This window comes from Rhinolophus hipposideros, assembly GCF_964194185.1.
Source record: "Rhinolophus hipposideros genome assembly, chromosome: 10".
NCBI classification, from domain to species: Eukaryota; Metazoa; Chordata; class Mammalia; order Chiroptera; family Rhinolophidae; genus Rhinolophus; species Rhinolophus hipposideros.
The window spans coordinates 71,452,425-71,472,533 of record NC_138056.1 but is presented as its reverse complement, the minus strand read 5'-3'; the positions used below and the strand labels follow the sequence as shown (position 1 = coordinate 71,472,533).

The 20,109-nt window shown below is 32.2% G+C and overlaps 1 protein-coding gene across 6 annotated transcripts in view; it reads right to left on the bottom strand.

Annotated features, from left to right (window-relative positions):
* The window catches only part of DYNC2H1 (dynein cytoplasmic 2 heavy chain 1), a 289,185-nt gene that overhangs the window by 227,632 nt on the left and 41,444 nt on the right, over nt 1–20,109 (bottom strand). For 5 of the 6 annotated variants that reach the window (XM_081063149.1, XM_081063152.1, XM_081063150.1 and 2 more), the window contains exons 29-39: nt 19,134–19,246; nt 17,239–17,358; nt 13,472–13,622; nt 11,528–11,733; nt 10,203–10,385; nt 9,433–9,615; nt 7,746–7,969; nt 6,892–7,007; nt 4,215–4,414; nt 2,638–2,902; nt 1,228–1,435 (exon numbers count right to left, since the gene is read on the bottom strand). In XM_081063149.1, the coding sequence (XP_080919275.1) occupies nt 1,228–1,435; nt 2,638–2,902; nt 4,215–4,414; nt 6,892–7,007; nt 7,746–7,969; nt 9,433–9,615; nt 10,203–10,385; nt 11,528–11,733; nt 13,472–13,622; nt 17,239–17,358; nt 19,134–19,246 (1,969 nt within the window). Of the gene's footprint in view, nt 1–1,227; nt 1,436–2,637; nt 2,903–4,214; nt 4,415–6,891; nt 7,008–7,745; nt 7,970–9,432; nt 9,616–10,202; nt 10,386–11,527; nt 11,734–13,471; nt 13,623–17,238; nt 17,359–19,133; nt 19,247–20,109 lie in introns of those variants that run through there. The other variant, XM_081063154.1, reaches the window with a different exon arrangement.

Below are 20,109 nucleotides of genomic sequence, written 5' to 3'. Positions count from 1 at the left end.
CTAAGAATTTTCAAATATCTATAGCGATATGTGGTCTTTTGTTTCTCTTAAATATCCATGGCATTCTACTTACCACTTATTTTACCTCTATTCTATTTTGTATTATAATTGTTGTTATATTTATTTTATCTCCTCTATTTGAAGGTATGCTCCATAAAGATAAGCCCTCCATAAGTATGTTTTATATCTTTCTTGCTTTTTCTCTCCTAAAATGCCTACCGTAATGTCATATACATAAAAAGCATTCAATAAATATTTTTAAATTTAATTATAATCTTTTCTTTTATCCTATTTTTCTTACAAGATTATATGAATACATGGAATAAATAAGATAAATTGTGTGAGATATTGCTACAAAAGCTATAAATCCAGAGTTATCTTATATTTTTAATAATTAATACCTCAAAGTATTAATTGGAGTTCATGACAAATTTAATATAAACAGTTTCTATGATACTATCAAAGCAAGCAATTAATTAATTTTGGAAACTAAATTTGAACCAAATTAATAACACTCTCATGTGTCACACAACACCTAAAATGGCTTAAAATGGCCCTAAAAGAGTAGAGCACTTTACATTGACTGATAAATATCAAATTCTAAAACATGAATTCGAAAAGTAAAAGAAAATATTCTAATTACTCATTTTGAGCAATAAAAATGGCTTAAATGTCCATGTTCTGCTATGTGACTACTGTACATAATATCTAAAATTAGTTTATTATTCATTTTTGCTCTTTAAGCCTCTTCCGAATACAATGAAGAAGAAAGAAAACATTAAGTAAAGAGATTCCAATTTGTAAAATAAAAGATTGGACCATTATTTAAACCTAGATTAGTCCTAAATTTCTATGAATCCAAGATTCTATAATTAAAATACTGCTACTTAGCCTCTATCTCATAACTAGTATGTTCACTTCCCTGAACTCAGTCATAATATTTAAATAAAATAGAAAAAGGAAAACAAATTAAATATTTGCTGTTTCACTTAAGCAAAAAGAAAATAACTATTTAGTAATTGTGATATGACTAAACTGTTGAAACAATTCAATTGCAATAATACAGGAACTCTGAACGAATTAACAGACCAAAAAAAATAAGTTAATCAAAAATAAGGAAACAAATTATATATTACTTATACAACACTTATTTCACTCAGCTATGAAACCAAAATAATAATTGAAGAATATGCTAATATAGAATATGCAAATGCTATTATGGTTTACCTTAGAAAGATCATTCCCATTCTAGATATTGTAGCTGGCGAGGCACAACTTAAATCATGAGTTTCAAATACAAAATTAACATTTGGGCCAAACTGAATCCTTTCTCCACTGGGCATAGTGAGTAGTCGATTATCATCCAGAACAGAATTCAGAGATTCTATCCATTCAGGGTCAATATCACCATCACAGATTATCCATGAGTTGACATCTATTTTCAAACCATAAAAGTAGAGGTAAAATAAAAAGTTTATGCAGTGATAATAATTAAAAATAAAGAATAAAATAATCTCATTCTTTAGAAAAAATTTCCGTATTATTTTATATTTCTAAAACTGAAAAATAAAGAACAAAAAGTTGAACAAGTTGAAATTTTTCATACGACTTTGTACTACAAATGTGCTGGAGAACACATGGACAATCCTAGCTCAGCTGGCCAAAGACTGAGTTACATATAGATAATGCTCTATCTACATACATACAGAATTGAAAGCTCACTGAAAGAAAACAAGGGGTGTAAGACAGGTATTTCTATTCCCACATTCTTCAGACCTTTGTCTTCTACCACATCCTAAGAATCTATGCTTGCTGTGTAATATCTCTTTAAGAAAATATCGGAAACCCACTCATTAGCTCCCTATATGAGAAATACACAAATTTGCCACTGTCAAATTTATTTGATACACAAAAAGGTGACTTCAAAGAGAAGTAGTGAACAACTTTTGTACACAAGCCGTTCTATAAGAAAAACCTTTTTAATCCATCCTTCCTAAAATGAGAGTGGTGTCAAGTTGTACTTAGTGGAATATTACTGACTATGTTGAAAAAGAAAAGGCTACATTGAAAATCCCTTTCACTATCTTAGAATTCTAAACCTTTCACTCACTGGCTTAGAATAATAATTATAATTAAATTATGATCTAACAAAAAGCAGCAAGTCTTCTCAGATCCTGGCCCAAAACTCTCTTAAACACCAAACCATAAAATTTAGACCAGGAATCTACTATTTTGTGACATAAACTTTCAAAATTATTCAAATCACTGTATTCAAACTGATGAGCTAAAAGTGTTCGCACACATACCAATTTTAACCCTAAATAAAACTTTGTCATCTTGCTTATTTATGAGGTATTATGGTATCAACTCAGCAGTCAAAGATTTTATATTTATTCAGTAAATTAATCTAGTGGTGGATTTCAATTCACCCAGATTACTCTGAGTTTCTATTATAATAAAAGTTGCTATAGAGTATAGGTCAATATGCTAGCATGTCTTGGGTCCCTCCAAAGTAAAATATCAATGTACATCATTATAAAGCAGTTTATGGTCATGTATAAGATAAGAACAGCATTATAGACAAGACCTTAACCTCTAAAATTAAGTAAAACAATGAATCACACAACAAAGACCAACCTTGAGGTTCTCGAACTACTTGGCGAGCACTGTTTGTCAAAACACCATCAGACCATTCCCTTGTATCCATGTCAATATGGCCTAATAATTGATGTCTGGGCATAGCTTTGGGATTCATGGTATATTGTTTTACTACTTTGCCAATTTTACAAAGTGCTGCCCTTAACATTCTCCAAAGAGTTGATTTTCCAGCACCACTTGGACCAACAATAACAACTCCCATTCTCTGGCATAACTGTTCATACAATTCCAAAGCCTTCTTGATCTAGTAGAAAAGAAACATGTTTGTATATCATTTATAGTGTACAATCATACACAGTTCTGCTCTCATTCCATCATAGTTATTCTATTCTAAACATATAAATAAAGGCCTTTGAGTTTTTCCAGTGGAAGATAAAGCCTTAAATAAAAGAATTCACATAAATAAATCTGAACATATGAGTATTTACTATGTGGTCTTTAAATCCAAGATTTCTTTAAAAGAAACATGCATGTTTTCCAAGTTATTTGATACAACATGTTCATGGTTTTCTTCACTCATTCAATCAAATATAATATACTAATTATTTTTTCACTTGTTCATTCATTTATATCCTGTCTCCCTCAAAAAGAAAAACTTGTGAAAAAAGTGTTCATTTTGAACACTTTGTATTTGTGCTACATAAAAACACTTAGTAAAAGAACTTCTCGGGGCGGCCAGTTAGCTCTGTTGGTTAGAGCGCAGTGCTCATAACACCAAGGTTGCCGGTTCAGTCTCCACATGGGCCACTGTGAGCTTCGCCTTCCACAACTAGATAGAAACAACTACTTGACTTGGAGCTGATGGGTCCTGGGAAAACACACTTAAAATAAAGTTTTAAAAAAAAAAGCACTCCTATGAAATGTCAAAATGAAACTGAATTATGTAGAATCAAATATATATACAAATATATATATATATATATATATATATATATACACACATATATATATACATATATATGTACATACAGAGGATGCCAAAAAAGGTATACACATTTTAAGAAAGGAAAACTATATTAAAATTGTAATACTCCATATATACCAATAACAAAAGATGAATACAAGTCACGTTTGACTTCTCCAATTACAAGAGGTGCTCAAAGTGGTTACCATCAGCGTCCAGACACTTCTGATTACGGCAAACTACTGCCTGAGCAACGTTGACCGAAGTGTCTACTTGTATACATTTTTTGGTACTCACGGTATATATATATGTATGTGTATATATATATATATATATATATATGTGTGATCTATTATGTTCCAGCCTCTGTATTAGGCACTAGGAATAAAACAGTGAGCAAATATAAACATGGATCCCATCTTTCATGGAGTCTACTATCTGGTCAGGGAGAATCAGTATTAATCAAATCTACAATTAAACATTGAATCAGTATATATAACATAGGGAGGGGACCTAATCTGGACTTGAAGATCAGGGAGGACTTCCCTGAGCAAGTGAGATTTAAGTTGAAAGATGAAAGGTAAGTTGAAAGATAAAGGATAAAGATAATAAGGAATTAACCAACATATTATAAAATATTCTTGATAGTTACCTGATTGGGTATGATTTCATAATTGGCCTCCTCAAAGACTTGCTTTAACGCAGTACTCAGGTCATCATATTCTACTTCTTTAAAGTCAATTCCAGGAAACACATCTTTAATCAGTGCATCAAATCGAGTGCAATCAGCAAATGTGAACTTTGACATTGTATTAAGCCTCAATGCTTGTACCACAATATGATTTTCATTAACTAGAGAAAAAGTTTCATTTTAAAATTACTAGTTATGAATTCAATGACTATTGCTAAATGCTAAAAATAACATTTAACTGCCTTGATATACACTATTAGTAACTAAAGGATGCACTAAAATTCAGTAACATGTAAAGACATGTGCTATCAAGTGAACTGGCAGGCTTCCATCACTATCTTTTTGACGGCTGAAAAAATAAGTATCACTAAGTAGAGTCATGAGTTCTTTTCCATCGAATTTGAATCCCAGGTATCCTCAGATTTCAATTTTAAAAAAATGATTATCATTTATATTTGCACAGTACTTGACTATTTTGATGGGATCCTTATAATACTGTATAAAGTAAGAGAACTAAGAAAACATTAGTATTATTATTATAATTTTGCATATGAGAACATCAAATATCTCAAAGTTTAATGACTTACCTGAAAGAGCACAGAAGTATTATGTAACTGAGATTTAAAACCAGATCAACTAATTCGAGATTCAAGTATCTCATTAAATATACCAATATTGCCTCCCAGAGATTTTATGTCATACGACTAAAAACTAACAAATGGGGCAAAAATCTTTGATCGGCCTTGCTCAAAACTGGTTCATAAACCCATTCTTAAACCAAAGATAAACACTAATATGATTGCCAGATTCTTATTTTTGTCAAGGTTATTAGCTGCTGATTGGTAAGACATACCTAAAGGCAAGAAACTATTTTTAGTGGGTATTTCTCTATAATTGCTTAACATTTCTATGTTTAAGTATAATATATATATATATATATATATATATATATGTAAAGAGACTTGGCTGCAACTAGAGTTTATTTCATGCACTGAACTCATAGCTAAGCAATCTTTATTTACTACAGGTATGGTTTAAATATCTCTTAAAAATCATTAGAGACAGTTGAAAAATACTTATTTCATACTTCACCAAATAACTGTATCTGCCCTGGCACATGCCCACCTACCAGCTAAACTAGCTTCCTTTTAAGATGCATACTTTGACCGTTTAGAGTCAAAGTAAGTAATTTCATGTAGTCCTTTTTTCTATGATGTCTTATTTTCATAGTGTTTTAACTTAATTTTTAATAGTAACCTGAAGAAGCTGAATATTCAGCCTTTCATGAAGGCACAGATCCATGGGTGGGGAGAATCATTTATTTTATATAAATGGGGGGGGGGAAGTGGTAAAGTATAATAAATATGCATGAATCCATAGGAATCTAAATAAATGATTTAATAAATACATAAATGGGGAAGAAAGACAAATCTTTACAGAAGAGTTTCAAATAATAGTCCTTCTCTAAGAGGTGAAGCTAATCCTTGCCTTCCCACTTTGAAGGTAAGCTAGATATAGTAATTAGCTTCCAAAGAGTAGAGTAGGAAAAGGGGAAAATAACTTTACAGTGGAGAAACCTGACAAACACTAAGATAAGTGATAAAGGTGAACGTCCCCAGTGGTATCACGTGGTTATTACGTACCTACTGATACAATGTGATGAGAAGGGCACTCCACCTCTGTGGTATTCTTTCCAAATATTTATAACTCAGTCTAATCATGAGAAAAACATCAGGAAAAAAAAAAAAAAAACGATAGAGGAAGAGTCTACATGATACCTGACTAGTAATCCTAAAAGACTGTCAGTGTCATGGAAAGAAAAACCAACTGAGAAACTGCCACAGAGCAGAGGAGACTAAGAAGACATGACAACTAAACACAATGTGCTACCCTAGATTCAATCCTGGAACAGAAAGAGGATATTAATAATAAAACAAGTGAAATCAAAATGAAGTTTGGAGTTTAATTAATAGTAATATACCAGTGTCAGTTTCTTAGTTTTGACAAATGTACCACGGTAAGATGAAACATTGGGGATGCTAACTCTACTGTATATCTAAAATTATTGTAAGTTAAAGGGTATTTTTCATATTTTTAAGTTTTTTTCAAGGCTTATTTTGTTTGGTACACTGTATCTTTGAAAGAGAAAAATCCCTGGGTGTTTCTAAGGTTTCTGTTCTTACTTTAAGACTAGATAAATTCTCAAGCTTTACTGCAGACCTACTAAATCAGGCACTTTGAGAATGGAGTCCAACAGTCTGTATTTTAACGAGCTTCCAGGTGATTCTAATGTACACTAAAGATTGAGAACAAATGGCCTAGACTATTCCTATTCCTGTATATACCACAACTATTTAATATTTAATGCACATTCAAAAATTATGATAGGACAGAAAGTAAAACCGAGGGAAAATTCAAACAAAGTAAGAACTTCAGTTAAAAATAATGTATCAATATTGTTCCATTAGTTGTGATAAATGTACCATATTCATGTAAGACGTTAACAATAGGAGAAACCGGGGGTAGACTGTTCAGAAACCCTCTATATTATATTTATAACTTTTCTATAAATCTAAAACTATTCTACATTAAAACTGATTTTAAAAAATAAGATTACATTTGGAATAATGAATCATACCTTTCTGTTTAACGCCAGTTTTCTTCAGTTGTCTAAGAAGATTTCCACTTCCTCTCAGAACCGTCTTCAGAGCTCTCAAACCCCAGTCATAATGTTGCTGAGGTGTCAAAAGTTCCCTTAAGTAAAAACATGAATATCATAAAGTATCAAATAGCTATCACAAATTCTTTTTATCATCAGATCCAAAGAACAGAATATAACTAATAATAGAAATAAGTACTGATATTCCCTAAAATTATATAAAAGAACTAATCACACAAAATGAACACTCAGGTAAAATGTTGAAGATGGATGGTTCTCAAGGATCAGGATAAACTTTTCAAGAACTAGCTAATTATCTTAATGAAGATACTAAATGACAATTACCTGTTACCTTTATTCCTAATACCTTTAATCAATTTATCTTGCTCTCAGTCTCTGACATTCCAGTTCTCACTATCTTTTAAAATGATATGGACCAGAATTCTAGGTTGCCCAAAGAAGCTAAAAGTCAACCTCTATTATCAAAAATAAAACATAGGAAAAATTGTGAAAGATTCCCTGCAATGAACAGTAGGCTTTTGAGTGGTCAGCTGGCAAATTAGATCAATCAGTATCATTTAGCTGGAGCCCTCCAATAAAAATATTCTACAGAAAAAAGAGTGAGATAAGATTTAGAGTATTTAGAAAAAACAAGTAGTTTGTGCCAGATGTTTTTATTATTCAAAGTAAAATCTTTCCTGTCAACATCTTAAGAACACAATATGAAAATCACTGAATAGGTAAATTGGACAAATGTGAAAAATGGTCACTAATAACCATAATCCATCATGGAAACCACAAAATAGAAAAACATTTAAAACAGGATAACTCACCTAGATAGATTGAAGACAGCTACCAATTTCCTGCCCAATACCTTAGCATCTTTAAAGCCCTCTGAATAGAGAATAACTTCTGCAATAAGCTCATTGTCTGGACGAGACATGGCTACTGGCCTGAAAAGCTGTTTGAGATTATCAGGCAGTTTTTGTCTTCCTCCATAACCTTTACCAGCAGGATTCATAGTGATAAAAATTCCAGAATTAGAATTTATTTCTACCTGAAATATTAATTTAAAATATACACATCAAATATTAGAAACTGTAATTATAAAACACACTGCCAATAAAATTTTATTGATAAGTTTCTACACATAAGTCTTGTACCTTAGCAAAAAGTAAGCACTAATGTGCTAACCATCTCCTTATTCAACATATCATAAACTTCTTAGGAACTACACGGCTTTATAGAGGTTCTTATAATCAGTTTTTTGAGGCTAAAAGTTTAAGAGATGGTAACTAGTCTATTCATTCATTCAACATGTTTACTGAAAGCCTTCCTTGTGTTAGGCACTTTGCTAAGCACACAGAGACAACACAACTCTGAACTAAAGTCAGTAATAGTTTATGTCCTTCAGCTTATAGTCTGTTGAGTATCACAAAGAAGCAAACATCGTGTGATAAATGCTATCATAGGGAAGAACACAATGTCACAAGAGTATTTAGGAGGACCATATTCAACAAACCACCAAGAATAGAAGCTAAATTAGAAATGTGCACACTATGAATGGACAATTTAAGATGTAGAAACACCTTGAAAAGAAAAACCTGGTTATAAATGAAAGAAAAGAGAAAGAGTAGTGGTTGGAAAAAAAAAGATGAATCAAAGGGAGGTTTGCTCATGTTTTAATTATATTAAATATAATATAGTATTATATAATACTATTATATTATAGTAATATATATTATTATTACATAGTATCATATTATATATTATATACTATTAAGAAGGAAAAGGTGTGATTATATTTTAAAGACAATGAGGAATGGGTAGAGGAAGGAATGCGAAAACTATGGCAAAGGCCGTAACTAAGAGGAGGTCCCTGGGAAGCAGATTCCAAAGTATAAATGGGAAGATTAGCATTGGTTGAGAGAAAGAACCACTCTTTCTTTATAAGAGGAGGAAAGAAAAAAAAAAAATGAATGAGGAAGAAAACATATTTTGATGACAAAGAGGTAAAAACTTAATAATTTCTCAAGAGGTTAAACATCATGTAAAGAACATGTTAACAATTTAGAACTGGTCTTACTTTCTTGGCCTACCAAGAAAAACTTGCATTGTCACAATATTACTATGGATAAGAGGATAATTGTACAGTTTTTTTTAACTTTCAGTGTGCTCATCATTACTGTAATAGAACCTACTTCAAAGGACTGTGATGAGTAGTAAATAAGACAATGCATTAAAGCACTAAGCACAGTGTCAGCACAGAGCAAGTGCTCAATAAATGTGAGCAAATATTTTTACAACTGAATTATTCAATGTAGTTTGAAGATGCATGGTAGAATGAGACCAAAGAGGGTGAGAAAACTCAGAGACAAATCACAGGTAAAAAGGTTTAACACACTGGTCACAGATTAGAAACAGGGGTGTTAGGAGAAATAAAGATAGAATATTGCCTGAGTATGAGTAATGCAGTCTTATATAATATTTTAATCTTTAAATTTCCAACATATTCTATACCTCCTTGCCAAGTAGTTCACACACAGTTCTATGATTCTTCAAAGCATCTTGAATTGTCTGGATTTGCATAGAAACTGCTGATAGTACAGATTCTTCCAGTCTATTGAATTCATCAAAACAACCCCAGGCCCCACACTTCACCAAACCAACAAATATTCGTCCCATTGACTTCACATCAATGCCCTTAAAAATAACAATAAAAAGTGTACTCATTAAAAAATAATTGAAAACTCTAATAACAATTTAATCTTTTATGTCATTTACTGATAATCATTTCACCCATCTATGCCTATTTTGCTCTTTTTTAAGTAGAGATTAAATAGCTAATCTTTCATAACCCTAGGTAATTTCAAAAAATAATTCATGGAACGCAATCTTAAGAGCACACAGAACTAAATTAATACAATATTTTTTTTTGGTTATTCTTTAAGCCAGACTACAAATACTACTCAAAATGTTTTTTAAATGGTATTTTAAATGAATTTAAGATTTTTCCTTTTCTACTTACTATTCTTCTTACTAAAAACATTTTTTCTAAACCCTTACATTAAATCTGTATTCTGTATTTAAAATTATTTCTTTACAATAATTCTCTTTAGAAAAATTTTGGGACCTCTTTCCATTATACTTTTCAAATAAAACATTCTGTTTTCAAGTGATTTAAAAGGAGAGTGATTTTAAAATAGAATATTTCATATATAAGTGCATGAAAACTAATTCAAACATATAACTAGCACACTATTACATAGTTTGATAATTATTTATTCTACCTCATCACAATTAAAAACTAAAACTTGTCTTCCAAGAAGTCCACCTAAAGCTTTGACTGATTCAGTTTTTCCAGTTCCAGCTGGTCCATAAGGATTCCCTCCAAGTCCCATCTTCATGGCTTGAGTGAGAGTTAGGTAGCACTTGTCTGTCAATGGAGTATAAACGAGCTTGGGAGCATTACCCTATAAAAGGGAAATATAAAATTTTCTATTTAAATATGTAGGTAGTGTGATATTCCAGTTAAAAAGCTAAAAAGACCACAAAAAGATTAATGTTTTAACACAGAAAAATATCCAAAATATTTTCAGTGAAACAAATTTTCTGAAGCATAAACTAGAATTAAACTTAGTTATTTTTCAAGAATGCATTTTATTCTAGCCTCATTAATATACAGTTATGTTTTCCAAATAGTCTATTAAGTGTTGATAATGGTACAAAGATACACTTGTAAGGCAAACAAATCCAAAAATATATTATACAACAATCAAATACAAAACCACATTTTATTTTGCAATTTAAAATTTATGTAAACTTTTTTCTTAAATCTTACTAGCTTCACAAATAAGAATTTCCCTGGAGACCTCGAAGTGTAATTAATTTGAAAAATTCCTTATGAAATTAATAATTTTAACTTATCAAATGATTCTCAAAATTTCTACTAAATTTTAGAGAAAACAAATTCCAATTTCATCTGCAGTTTAGAGAGCTCTTCCTTAATTAGGTAGACAGATTTGGGTCTCAAAATACATTTCCTTTTTCAAAGAGTCAGCTGGCAACTCTCCAGACATATGCTTATTAACATAATTGCCAAAGTATTCTGATCATTGATTCATTACAACGGGTAAATGCAAAGAGGATACCGCTGGATTTTTTTTGAATGAGTTAGGTTATTTGTTTGACAATTCTTTCACCTTACAAAACATGAAAACATTTAGCAAACACATTTTAGCATATTTAAAATTGCACTAATTTTGGCCTCTTACAAGGAGGCACAAACCTAATTGTTTCCATTGAGGTTGCCTATATTCAATTCTGGTTGGATTAAAGATACGTTTTAAATTCTATATAAATACTAGTCCATGAAAAGATACATTTAGAGAATTCAGCACAACAGCCATTATTTTAACTTTTCTGTAAATAGAATTTATTTTTTTTCCAATATAACATCTTTTTCACAATGATAAAACAGAAAGAAGACAGTAACACAAAAAAAATCTTGAAAGTTACAACTAAAATATAAATAATTCGTTCATCCAATAGCAAATTTCATTTAAAGTAAATAATTTCTAACTGGAAAATAAAACACTGCTGCCACATGTCATACCTGATACTCATAAGTATACTGAAGTTCAGAATCCACCATTTGAACATAACATGTGTGATCACTTTTCATATAGAATCTAACTTGTTTTTTCCAAGCCCAGTCTTCAATTGTATGAACTTGAACTTGATTTAACTGTTTCACCACATCAATATTATGAATGATATCCAGTATTAGTGCCTTAAGTTTCAGCTCCAGAATGCCAGATTCTATATACAAATAAATATAATTGGAGAAAACGTTAGCTTATGACTTACATACTTTATGATTATACGTATATGACTGATTTCTTAATGAATTGAAATAATTTCATGATACACTTGAATGGTACAATAACATAAATCATGCAAACCAAAAAACTATCAAATCTGCAAGTAAGAAATAAGAATTTTAAGTGTGAAAACTAAGGCAGCAAAATTCAATAGGAGAGGGGTTCCAGTTCCTTATGCAAATGAATAAGCACACTTTGACCTGTCTCTACCTTTGAATGCAGGTATGAAAAACACAGACAACATGCATTGAACTGCTACTTAGAACTCTGAAAAGTGAAAAGTATTAGGCAAATTGAGGAAGATCAAAATTGGAAGTACCACCAACCCAATAGTGAATTTATCTTTATCTTTCTTTTCTCCCCCTCTGGTGTCCCTAGGCTTGGACCCAATGCAGCCAGAAACCCAAGTTGCTGTAGACAGGGAGAGCTCTAAGAGAAGGCCTCTAGTTCAAACTTGAAAAGCAGAAAAGGAGTGTCCTGATAGCTATATGGCTGGCAACTGAGACCCAGAAATGCCTAAAACTATGAAGAAAGGGAACAGTTCTCTGAAATCAGAGGAGCTATGATTCCTGAAGAGTAAGACAAACCCCAGTGACTCTTTATAGCTCTCTCCCTGTTTTCCCATCGGTTGGCCCATGACATGGGTGCAGTCACAGAAAGTGTGCAGGAGAATAGAGTCCAGGAAACCTCAGTTTTCTGGCCAGAGGAACAAAATAGAAGCCCAATGGAACTACAAAATACTGGGAAGACCATGGAGAGGGTGGAGATTGGATAAAACAAGTTCATAAACTCGTTTATAAACTCCAGCTCACCCCAAGCTGTGCAAATCTCATCCTAAATATCAAACCAAAGCCTTCGAGAACTACTTACTAGGTGGCACACACATGGGAAACATCTCTATAGTATTGCAGACTTTGAAAACAAAACTGACACTGGAACCACAACCCACAGAAGGCTAGCTGTAACTTGTTGCCTGAACCCAACATGATCAATTGCTAATAGGAAAATATCAACATTATCTGGAAGATTTAAATAAGACCCAGATTCTCATAAAACAATGTTCAAAATGTCCAGGATACAATCCAAAATCATTCAACATGCAAACAATCAAAAAAATCTCAATTCACATAAAGAGAATAAAGGTGAAATAAAGATATTCTCAGATGAAGGAAACCTAAGAGAATTCATAGCCAACAAATAAACCTGCTCTAAAAGAAATGGTAAAAGAAGTACTTCAAGCAGAAGGAAAATGATACCAGAAGGAAATTCAGAGCATCAAAATGAAGGAAGGGCAACATAAATGGTAAACATCTAGGTAAATATAATAGACTATTCTTCTCTTGAGTCCTTTAAAATATATTTGATGGTTAAAAAATTATAATCCCATGGAGTTTTAAACATAGGTATAAGGCAACTAAAACATAAAAAGAGAAGGATAAACAAACTTACATGACGATAAGGTTTCTACATTTCATTTAAAGTAGTAAACTATTGATTCTAAGTACAATATAAAAGTTAAGTATGTATATTGTAATGTCTAAGGTAACCAGCAAGATAGATAGATTAGATAGGTAGATAGATGATAGATAGTCAAAAACAATAAATGAATTAAGATAGAATACCAAAAAATGTTCAAATAACTGAGAAGTATGCAGAAACGGAACATTTTTCCATACCAGTATTCCCTGGATCCTCAGAAATTGTATCAATGTTAGTATAGTGCTCTAACTTATTCACTAGTTGTGTTTCAATCTGATGAAGACTGTGATCTTGGATAGCATTTTCTACATCTTCAGTGAATTTAATCTGCTCTGCCAAGCATAATATCTATTGAATAAAGAGAAAAAGTATTTTTTAAAGGTAAATTCATTTAGAAATATTTTATAAATTTAAGGAAAGATATCTTTTTTTCCAAATTTTCAATTGTATATTGGATCTCTCTACCTGAATATCTTACTGGCCCTCAAATATTAATAGAGAAATACAGTCACAGAAAATAGTGTGTGATGCACCCCAAGGTTACTTCTCCGAACCCATCTCCTGCTGCTCACCTAAAGGCCTAATTACTGGTGCTAGAATTCACCAAGCTTACTGTAACCTAAGGGACTTTGTACTTTCTTCCTGACTCTCCTCATAAATGGCCCTTTTTTTAACCAGTACAATGCAAAGATATCAGAATATGATGCATTCTATTTAGTAAAAGGATAATCTTCTAGAATTCCCAAATAATCTCTCAGTATACTACTGTACTCTACAATTTCAAATTCCAATTTTATCCTAAATTAAGATTGGTCTTAATCTTTCAGTCTAATACTCATAAACAAAAACTAGCTATACATAGATCAAGACAGATATCTTTATATTTATATAAAACATGAAATGTTAACAGGTTTCTGTAATAGTACCAATAGAGCAAGGTTACTAATAAAGTAAATTATACATTTAAACACCATCCTTTGAAAACTTACATTACAATAATTTGATACAGTTCTTGGATGAACAAGGTAAACCAATATTCTCTAAACTAAAAACATGATCCATCATCACATGAACACTAAACCTACTGATCAATTACTATTGAACAGATTGTTTTTCTGATACATACCTTTCAGCATCCATATGAATATTATCAAATGCCTCTATCAGATTAACTTAGTTATCTATATATATTTTATAATTTAATATAGCCGGCTAAGCTGCTATTTGTTCTAACTTAAAACATTGTATAAATATCACATTAAGGTTCCTTTTATGGAAGATAAAGCCAATTAGTGACTTTTCAGGGCAAAGTTATCTGCTACAATTTGTAGTAAAAAACTCACCAGCTTCTTTAATCAGATAGGTGGTGAACCATTTAAGCAGATCCAAATCTGCTTTTTATGAAAAGACTTTGTTCTTTGATTTTCATATGACAATGTTCACTTGCCACCTCCCAACTAATACCAATACATGTGGATTCCTTTCAGGCAATGCTTCTGAATTTCTGTATTATAAATACACATCACTAATCTAAATTTCTATAGTCTGCTATACAATTTATGTGAGAGGCTAACAGAAATGATAGTCAAGGTACAGTCTTAGCTAATTCTCAAGTCACCCTACCATTAAGACCTCTGCGTAGGCACTAACATTATTATTACCTAAAATGTAATGGTCACTAAGGAAGCTCCGCAAACATATGATTTAACTTTCAAAATGAGTTGGCAATGTCAGAATTATAATACCCTCTTAAGTAACTGTCAAAAAGAATCACTCAGAGAATAACTGGCAAAAGCAGAATTTGAACCAAGGTCTGTCAGATTCGTTCAATTTTACCATGCTGCCTCCTTCCCAGACCAGAAAGTTCCTTCTCAGGTCCTTACAAAAATACCTTTAAAAAACGGAATTAACAGTACATAGTAACCTGTACCAGACGTTCATGTGACGAGTTATACTATTCAATCCCCTTATGAAAATGCTGGACATAAATTTTTCCTAGCATTAACTGCTAATGAACTAGAATTCCTTGCTTTAGTAGGTAATAGACTACAGTTGACTCTTGAACAACATGGATTTGAACTGTGCAAGCCCATTTATACATGGAAATTTCTCAATAAATATGTAGTTGAAACGTCATATCCCTGGTAGCATCAGCAGATTTAACCAACCATGGATTAAAAAACAATGTTTGTATGTCATTTTATATAAGAGACTTGAGGATCCATGGAGTTTGGTATTTGCAGTGGGCAGTGAGGGGGGATATGGGGAGTGTTCTAGAACCAAACCCCCATGGATGCAGAAGGACAACTGCAGATAAATTTAGAGGGAGTCAAAAGTATAAAAACAACAAATTAACAAGACAAACAAAGAAACACAAACTCATAGACAGACAATAGTTTAGTGGTTACCTGATGGTAAGGAAGGAGAGTAGTGGTGAAAGAGGGTAAACAAGGTCATATGTATGGTGATGGAAGGAGAACTGACTCTGGGTGGTGAACACACAATGTGATACATAGACAATGTATTACAGAATTGTACACTGGAAACCTATGTAATTTTACTAACCATTATCACCCCAATAAATTTTAATTAAAAAAAAGCTACAAGTGGATTTTCAGCATCACGGTAAGTGAGTACCCCTAATGCCCATGTTATTCAAGGGTCAACACTACTTCCATTTTTAGTAGTTCACATTTTTACTGTTTGACGGCTCAAGAGCCCAGTGGTAAGTTTCAGGCTCAAATCCAGCAACTTTCTTTGGCTTGTATCTCCCAGCATATCTCCTGATACAACTGTAATTTCCCCAATCCAATTATTTGGTAATTCTTACTTTTGTAGATTGTTTAATATTGTGTCTTTTATTCAAATGAAAAGTCAATTTAAATCCTATTTTAAAGTTGACAGAGTACTAGGAAATATTTCCAGAATAAAGCAGCTTAACTCTGACTCTGCAATGGCATTATTATTCATTGATGATTACTTTTATTTTTTTCTAAGAACCTAACAAGAAGCTTAAAAACATATTTGACTCAGAATGCTAAAAGATGCATATGACATGAATGATAAAACAGCTAAGAATTTAAAATGTTCCAAGCTGCCTATTTAACTTCTCATGTTTCAAAAAAAAACTAACATAAAAAACTATTCCATTGCTAGTAAATATTTTAATCTGAAAAGCAAATAACTTTGAGGAGTTGGGTAGACATTCCTGTGAGAATCACAGAACATCTCGATGCCTACCTTTCATAGTCCCTAAGAACTAAAGTTCCTGATGACGTACACTGGTAGTGTTAGTCTCAACTAGCAATAAAACAAATCCTGAACAAGATAAAATACTTAACACAAGTCTTAGTGCTACACTTTACTAAGGCCTGGAGCAAGTTTTGTTAGATACATATCTAGTATCCAGTGTTTCAGGAATGAGTTCCTATTAACACTGAGCTGCAGCAATCTGCATACCCACCATGTAACCATGCTCTCAGTTTCCCTGCCAAATTTTAGTTCAGTGTTGTGACCATATTTCAGACCTGCATTAACACCCTGCTAAATTCCTGTCAGCTCCAACCTCTTAGGTGATTCCATGGTAGGGGTCAGGGACAGTGTTGTAGATCTCATGCCTTTCCATCAATGATACACTAATCATCTGGAACCAGGAAGCTACTACATGACTGATTCTCCCTCCGCATTGTATTCCCTACCAGCCTGGGTTGCTTAAATCTCAGCAGGCTTTCTGCTTGAATTACAGCAAATTAATGGAGCTAAGAAGAGAACTTCACTAACATGCAGTTCTTCCCTCACACTTGACAGTGAGGGAACTGAGACTCAGAAGTGAAGCAATTTGTCAGCGTCAACTGTTAGATAAAGGGAGACCAGAGATACCAGTTGTCTGAGCCCTCTGACCTCTAGGTCAGGGGTCATCCCATGATACCATGCCTACCTATATTCTAGACATAAGCCCCCTTACCTGTGAAGGGAACAAGGATGGGTCAATTGCACCTTGAGAACTTCGTCCAGAAGTAATACATTCTGTCAACAAATGTTTCAAAGTTTGCTTCATTTCCAAGGCTAAATCATTTAACCAAGTCTGGAAATAAAATTAGAAAATAATACATACAAGTCATAAAACATAAATAATCTATTGACTGACCCTATTCTTTTACTTCAGGAGGAAAGATTATAATTTCTTATAGACTCTCACATCCCAAGATGTGTTGTATGGTATATAATTATTTAATCAATAAATGATTTACATAATTTGGAGAAAATATTTTTTACCTCTTGGCATAATGGTAAGTGTAAAAACTCATGAAGTTCTGGTTAGCTATCACTATCATAATCTATATAAACCAATATCACATGACCATTTAAAAAGTTACCCATTCAGTCATCATAATGACAAATCAAACTGGATAGTTGAGCCAATAAATCAAAGTGATTAGGTAAATCTCCTGATTGATGCCATCCTGATGATCTCATATTCACAATGTTGCAACCATAGGAAGAGATTGCTTCATTAGGATGAAGCATATTATCTGGGAAGTTAAGCTGCCTCTTCAAATAAAACCAGTTTTGTTTCAAGGTCAAACAATACATTCTCTTCACTCAGTTGATTACAGATAAAATAATAAAAGTTAACTAGTTGAAATGATAATTGACAAAAATAGCAATAAATATTTATGAACCACTACTTAACTTTAAAAGACTATCATTTGCAATAAAATGTAAGGATAAAATTTACAATCTTAAACAGCTTTTCATCATTACTTACTTTACCTTTAAGTTCTAGCTTTTCTTTTAATCTTTAGAGCACCTTCCAATATTAAAAATAGCATGAACATTTGCCAAGCTCAATGGCCACTGACACTAAAGAGTGTCTCTGCTGCGCAAGGCAAAAGAGACACCTACTCCACTAAACATCATAAGAGCTTCCAGAGTTCCAGGGTTCCTTTGCTGGCAAAACTGCTCTAGCCCAGCTGCTAAAACTTAACCTCTTCCTCTTGCTGTTCATCTGGTCCCAATAAAATGACAAGAAAGGCAAACAAAACTAAAAAACAACAAAACTCTTCACCAAACATGGCAGCTACTTAAAACTTCTATGCTTTCAATCACCTGATTTATGTGCTCAATATCCAATAAAATGTTGAGATCTAAATAGAAATAGGCTTTTTGCTAAACTGTATAGAATATGCATGATAAGATATGGCCACTGACCTCTCATTGGAGGATAATTTTGGAACCTGAAATTACAATTCAATGTGATGCAACCTACTGCTACTCGGTTTTAGCTGTATACCTATAATAGACCTTTGACAGTTCACTTCCAGTCCTGAGGAATCAACTAATCATAGTTGTTCTACAACTGCATTAGTTTCAAGCTTACTAGTTCACCTAAATCATCGTGTACAACTCATATTTTAAAGAGAAAAGAGAACGAAGACTTATTAAGTACTTATGTTCCAAACACTATATAGTTCACTTGAAGCCAGTAATCTTATTAAATTTTCAGTAGAAAGTCTTTGCAAGAGTAAAAGTCTCACTTTACAGATAAGAAAACTGAGATTCTAAGTTACACAGCTAATAAGTTTTAGAACTAAAATTAATATTCGATTCTTTTTGACTCCAACATAAAGGCTATTTTCATAATTGCATGCTGCCTTCCAAAGACCAAAACTCCATATTCTCTGAAATATCATATCATTCTGACCCTAACAAAACAAATCATTTAATAAAAGATAGAAGACGAGTTTCCTAAAAGGTCTAAATTACTCAACTTTACCCTACAAATTGACTAAATAATTTTTATACTAAGTTCACATAGCGAATTCTTTTTAGTTTCATACTTGTAAAAGAATTCCTTACCTCTACATTATTTGATAAAAGAACTTTATTTTTTAAAGGTACAACTTCTCCCTCTAGGGATTTCATTGCAGTTATATGTTTTGATTCCTCATCAAAACACACACTGTTAATACCTATAATATAAAAGCAACAATTTAAATGCAAAATTATCAAACATAATTATTAGCTATCTTATATGGTTACCACATAAAGCATACTTCATATATTACCATGCAATAGAATTATGTTAATTCTATTATATAATATCATAATATCGTAAAACAGCTTCTCATAACCAAAAACTGGAAACGACCCAAGCCCATCAACGGGTAAATGTATAAACTGTGATATACTCAAACAATGAAATGCTATTCAATAATTAAAAGGAATAAAATATAGTTTTAAATATCTTGAAACATTATGATAAGCACACACACAAAAAAGCCAGACATAATTGAGTGTATAAGAATACAATACGGATGATTCCACTTATAAGATGAGACAGAAAGAGGAATGGAGGAGTGCAAATAGGACTTCCCTTCCCCCAAATTTGCAAACAAATTTAATTTTAAAAAGCCCTAAACACATTAGCTAATTTTGATCTTCAGAAAAACTCTGTAAGTTATTATTTTCAATTTAAAGAAGGAAACTAAATTTCAGAGAGGTAATAATTAATAACTCAATAATAAATAGTAGAGGTAGAACTTAAATGCAAGCCTTCTGATTTCAAGAGTTCTTCCACTACCTCCTATAGCCCAAATCACAGTTACAAATATAAACACCTTAAAGCTTCAGATATACAACTGTTAGAAATACTTCTGTAAAGCACCAGAGAGTAAATATTTTAGGTTTTTACAGACCATACAGTCTCTGTATCAACCACTCAACTCTGCTTGTAGCACAAAAGCATCTATAGACAATAACGAGGATGACTGTGTTCCAACAAAACTTCATTTAAAATAAGAAAACTGGCAGTGAACCAGATTTGGCTTGTGGA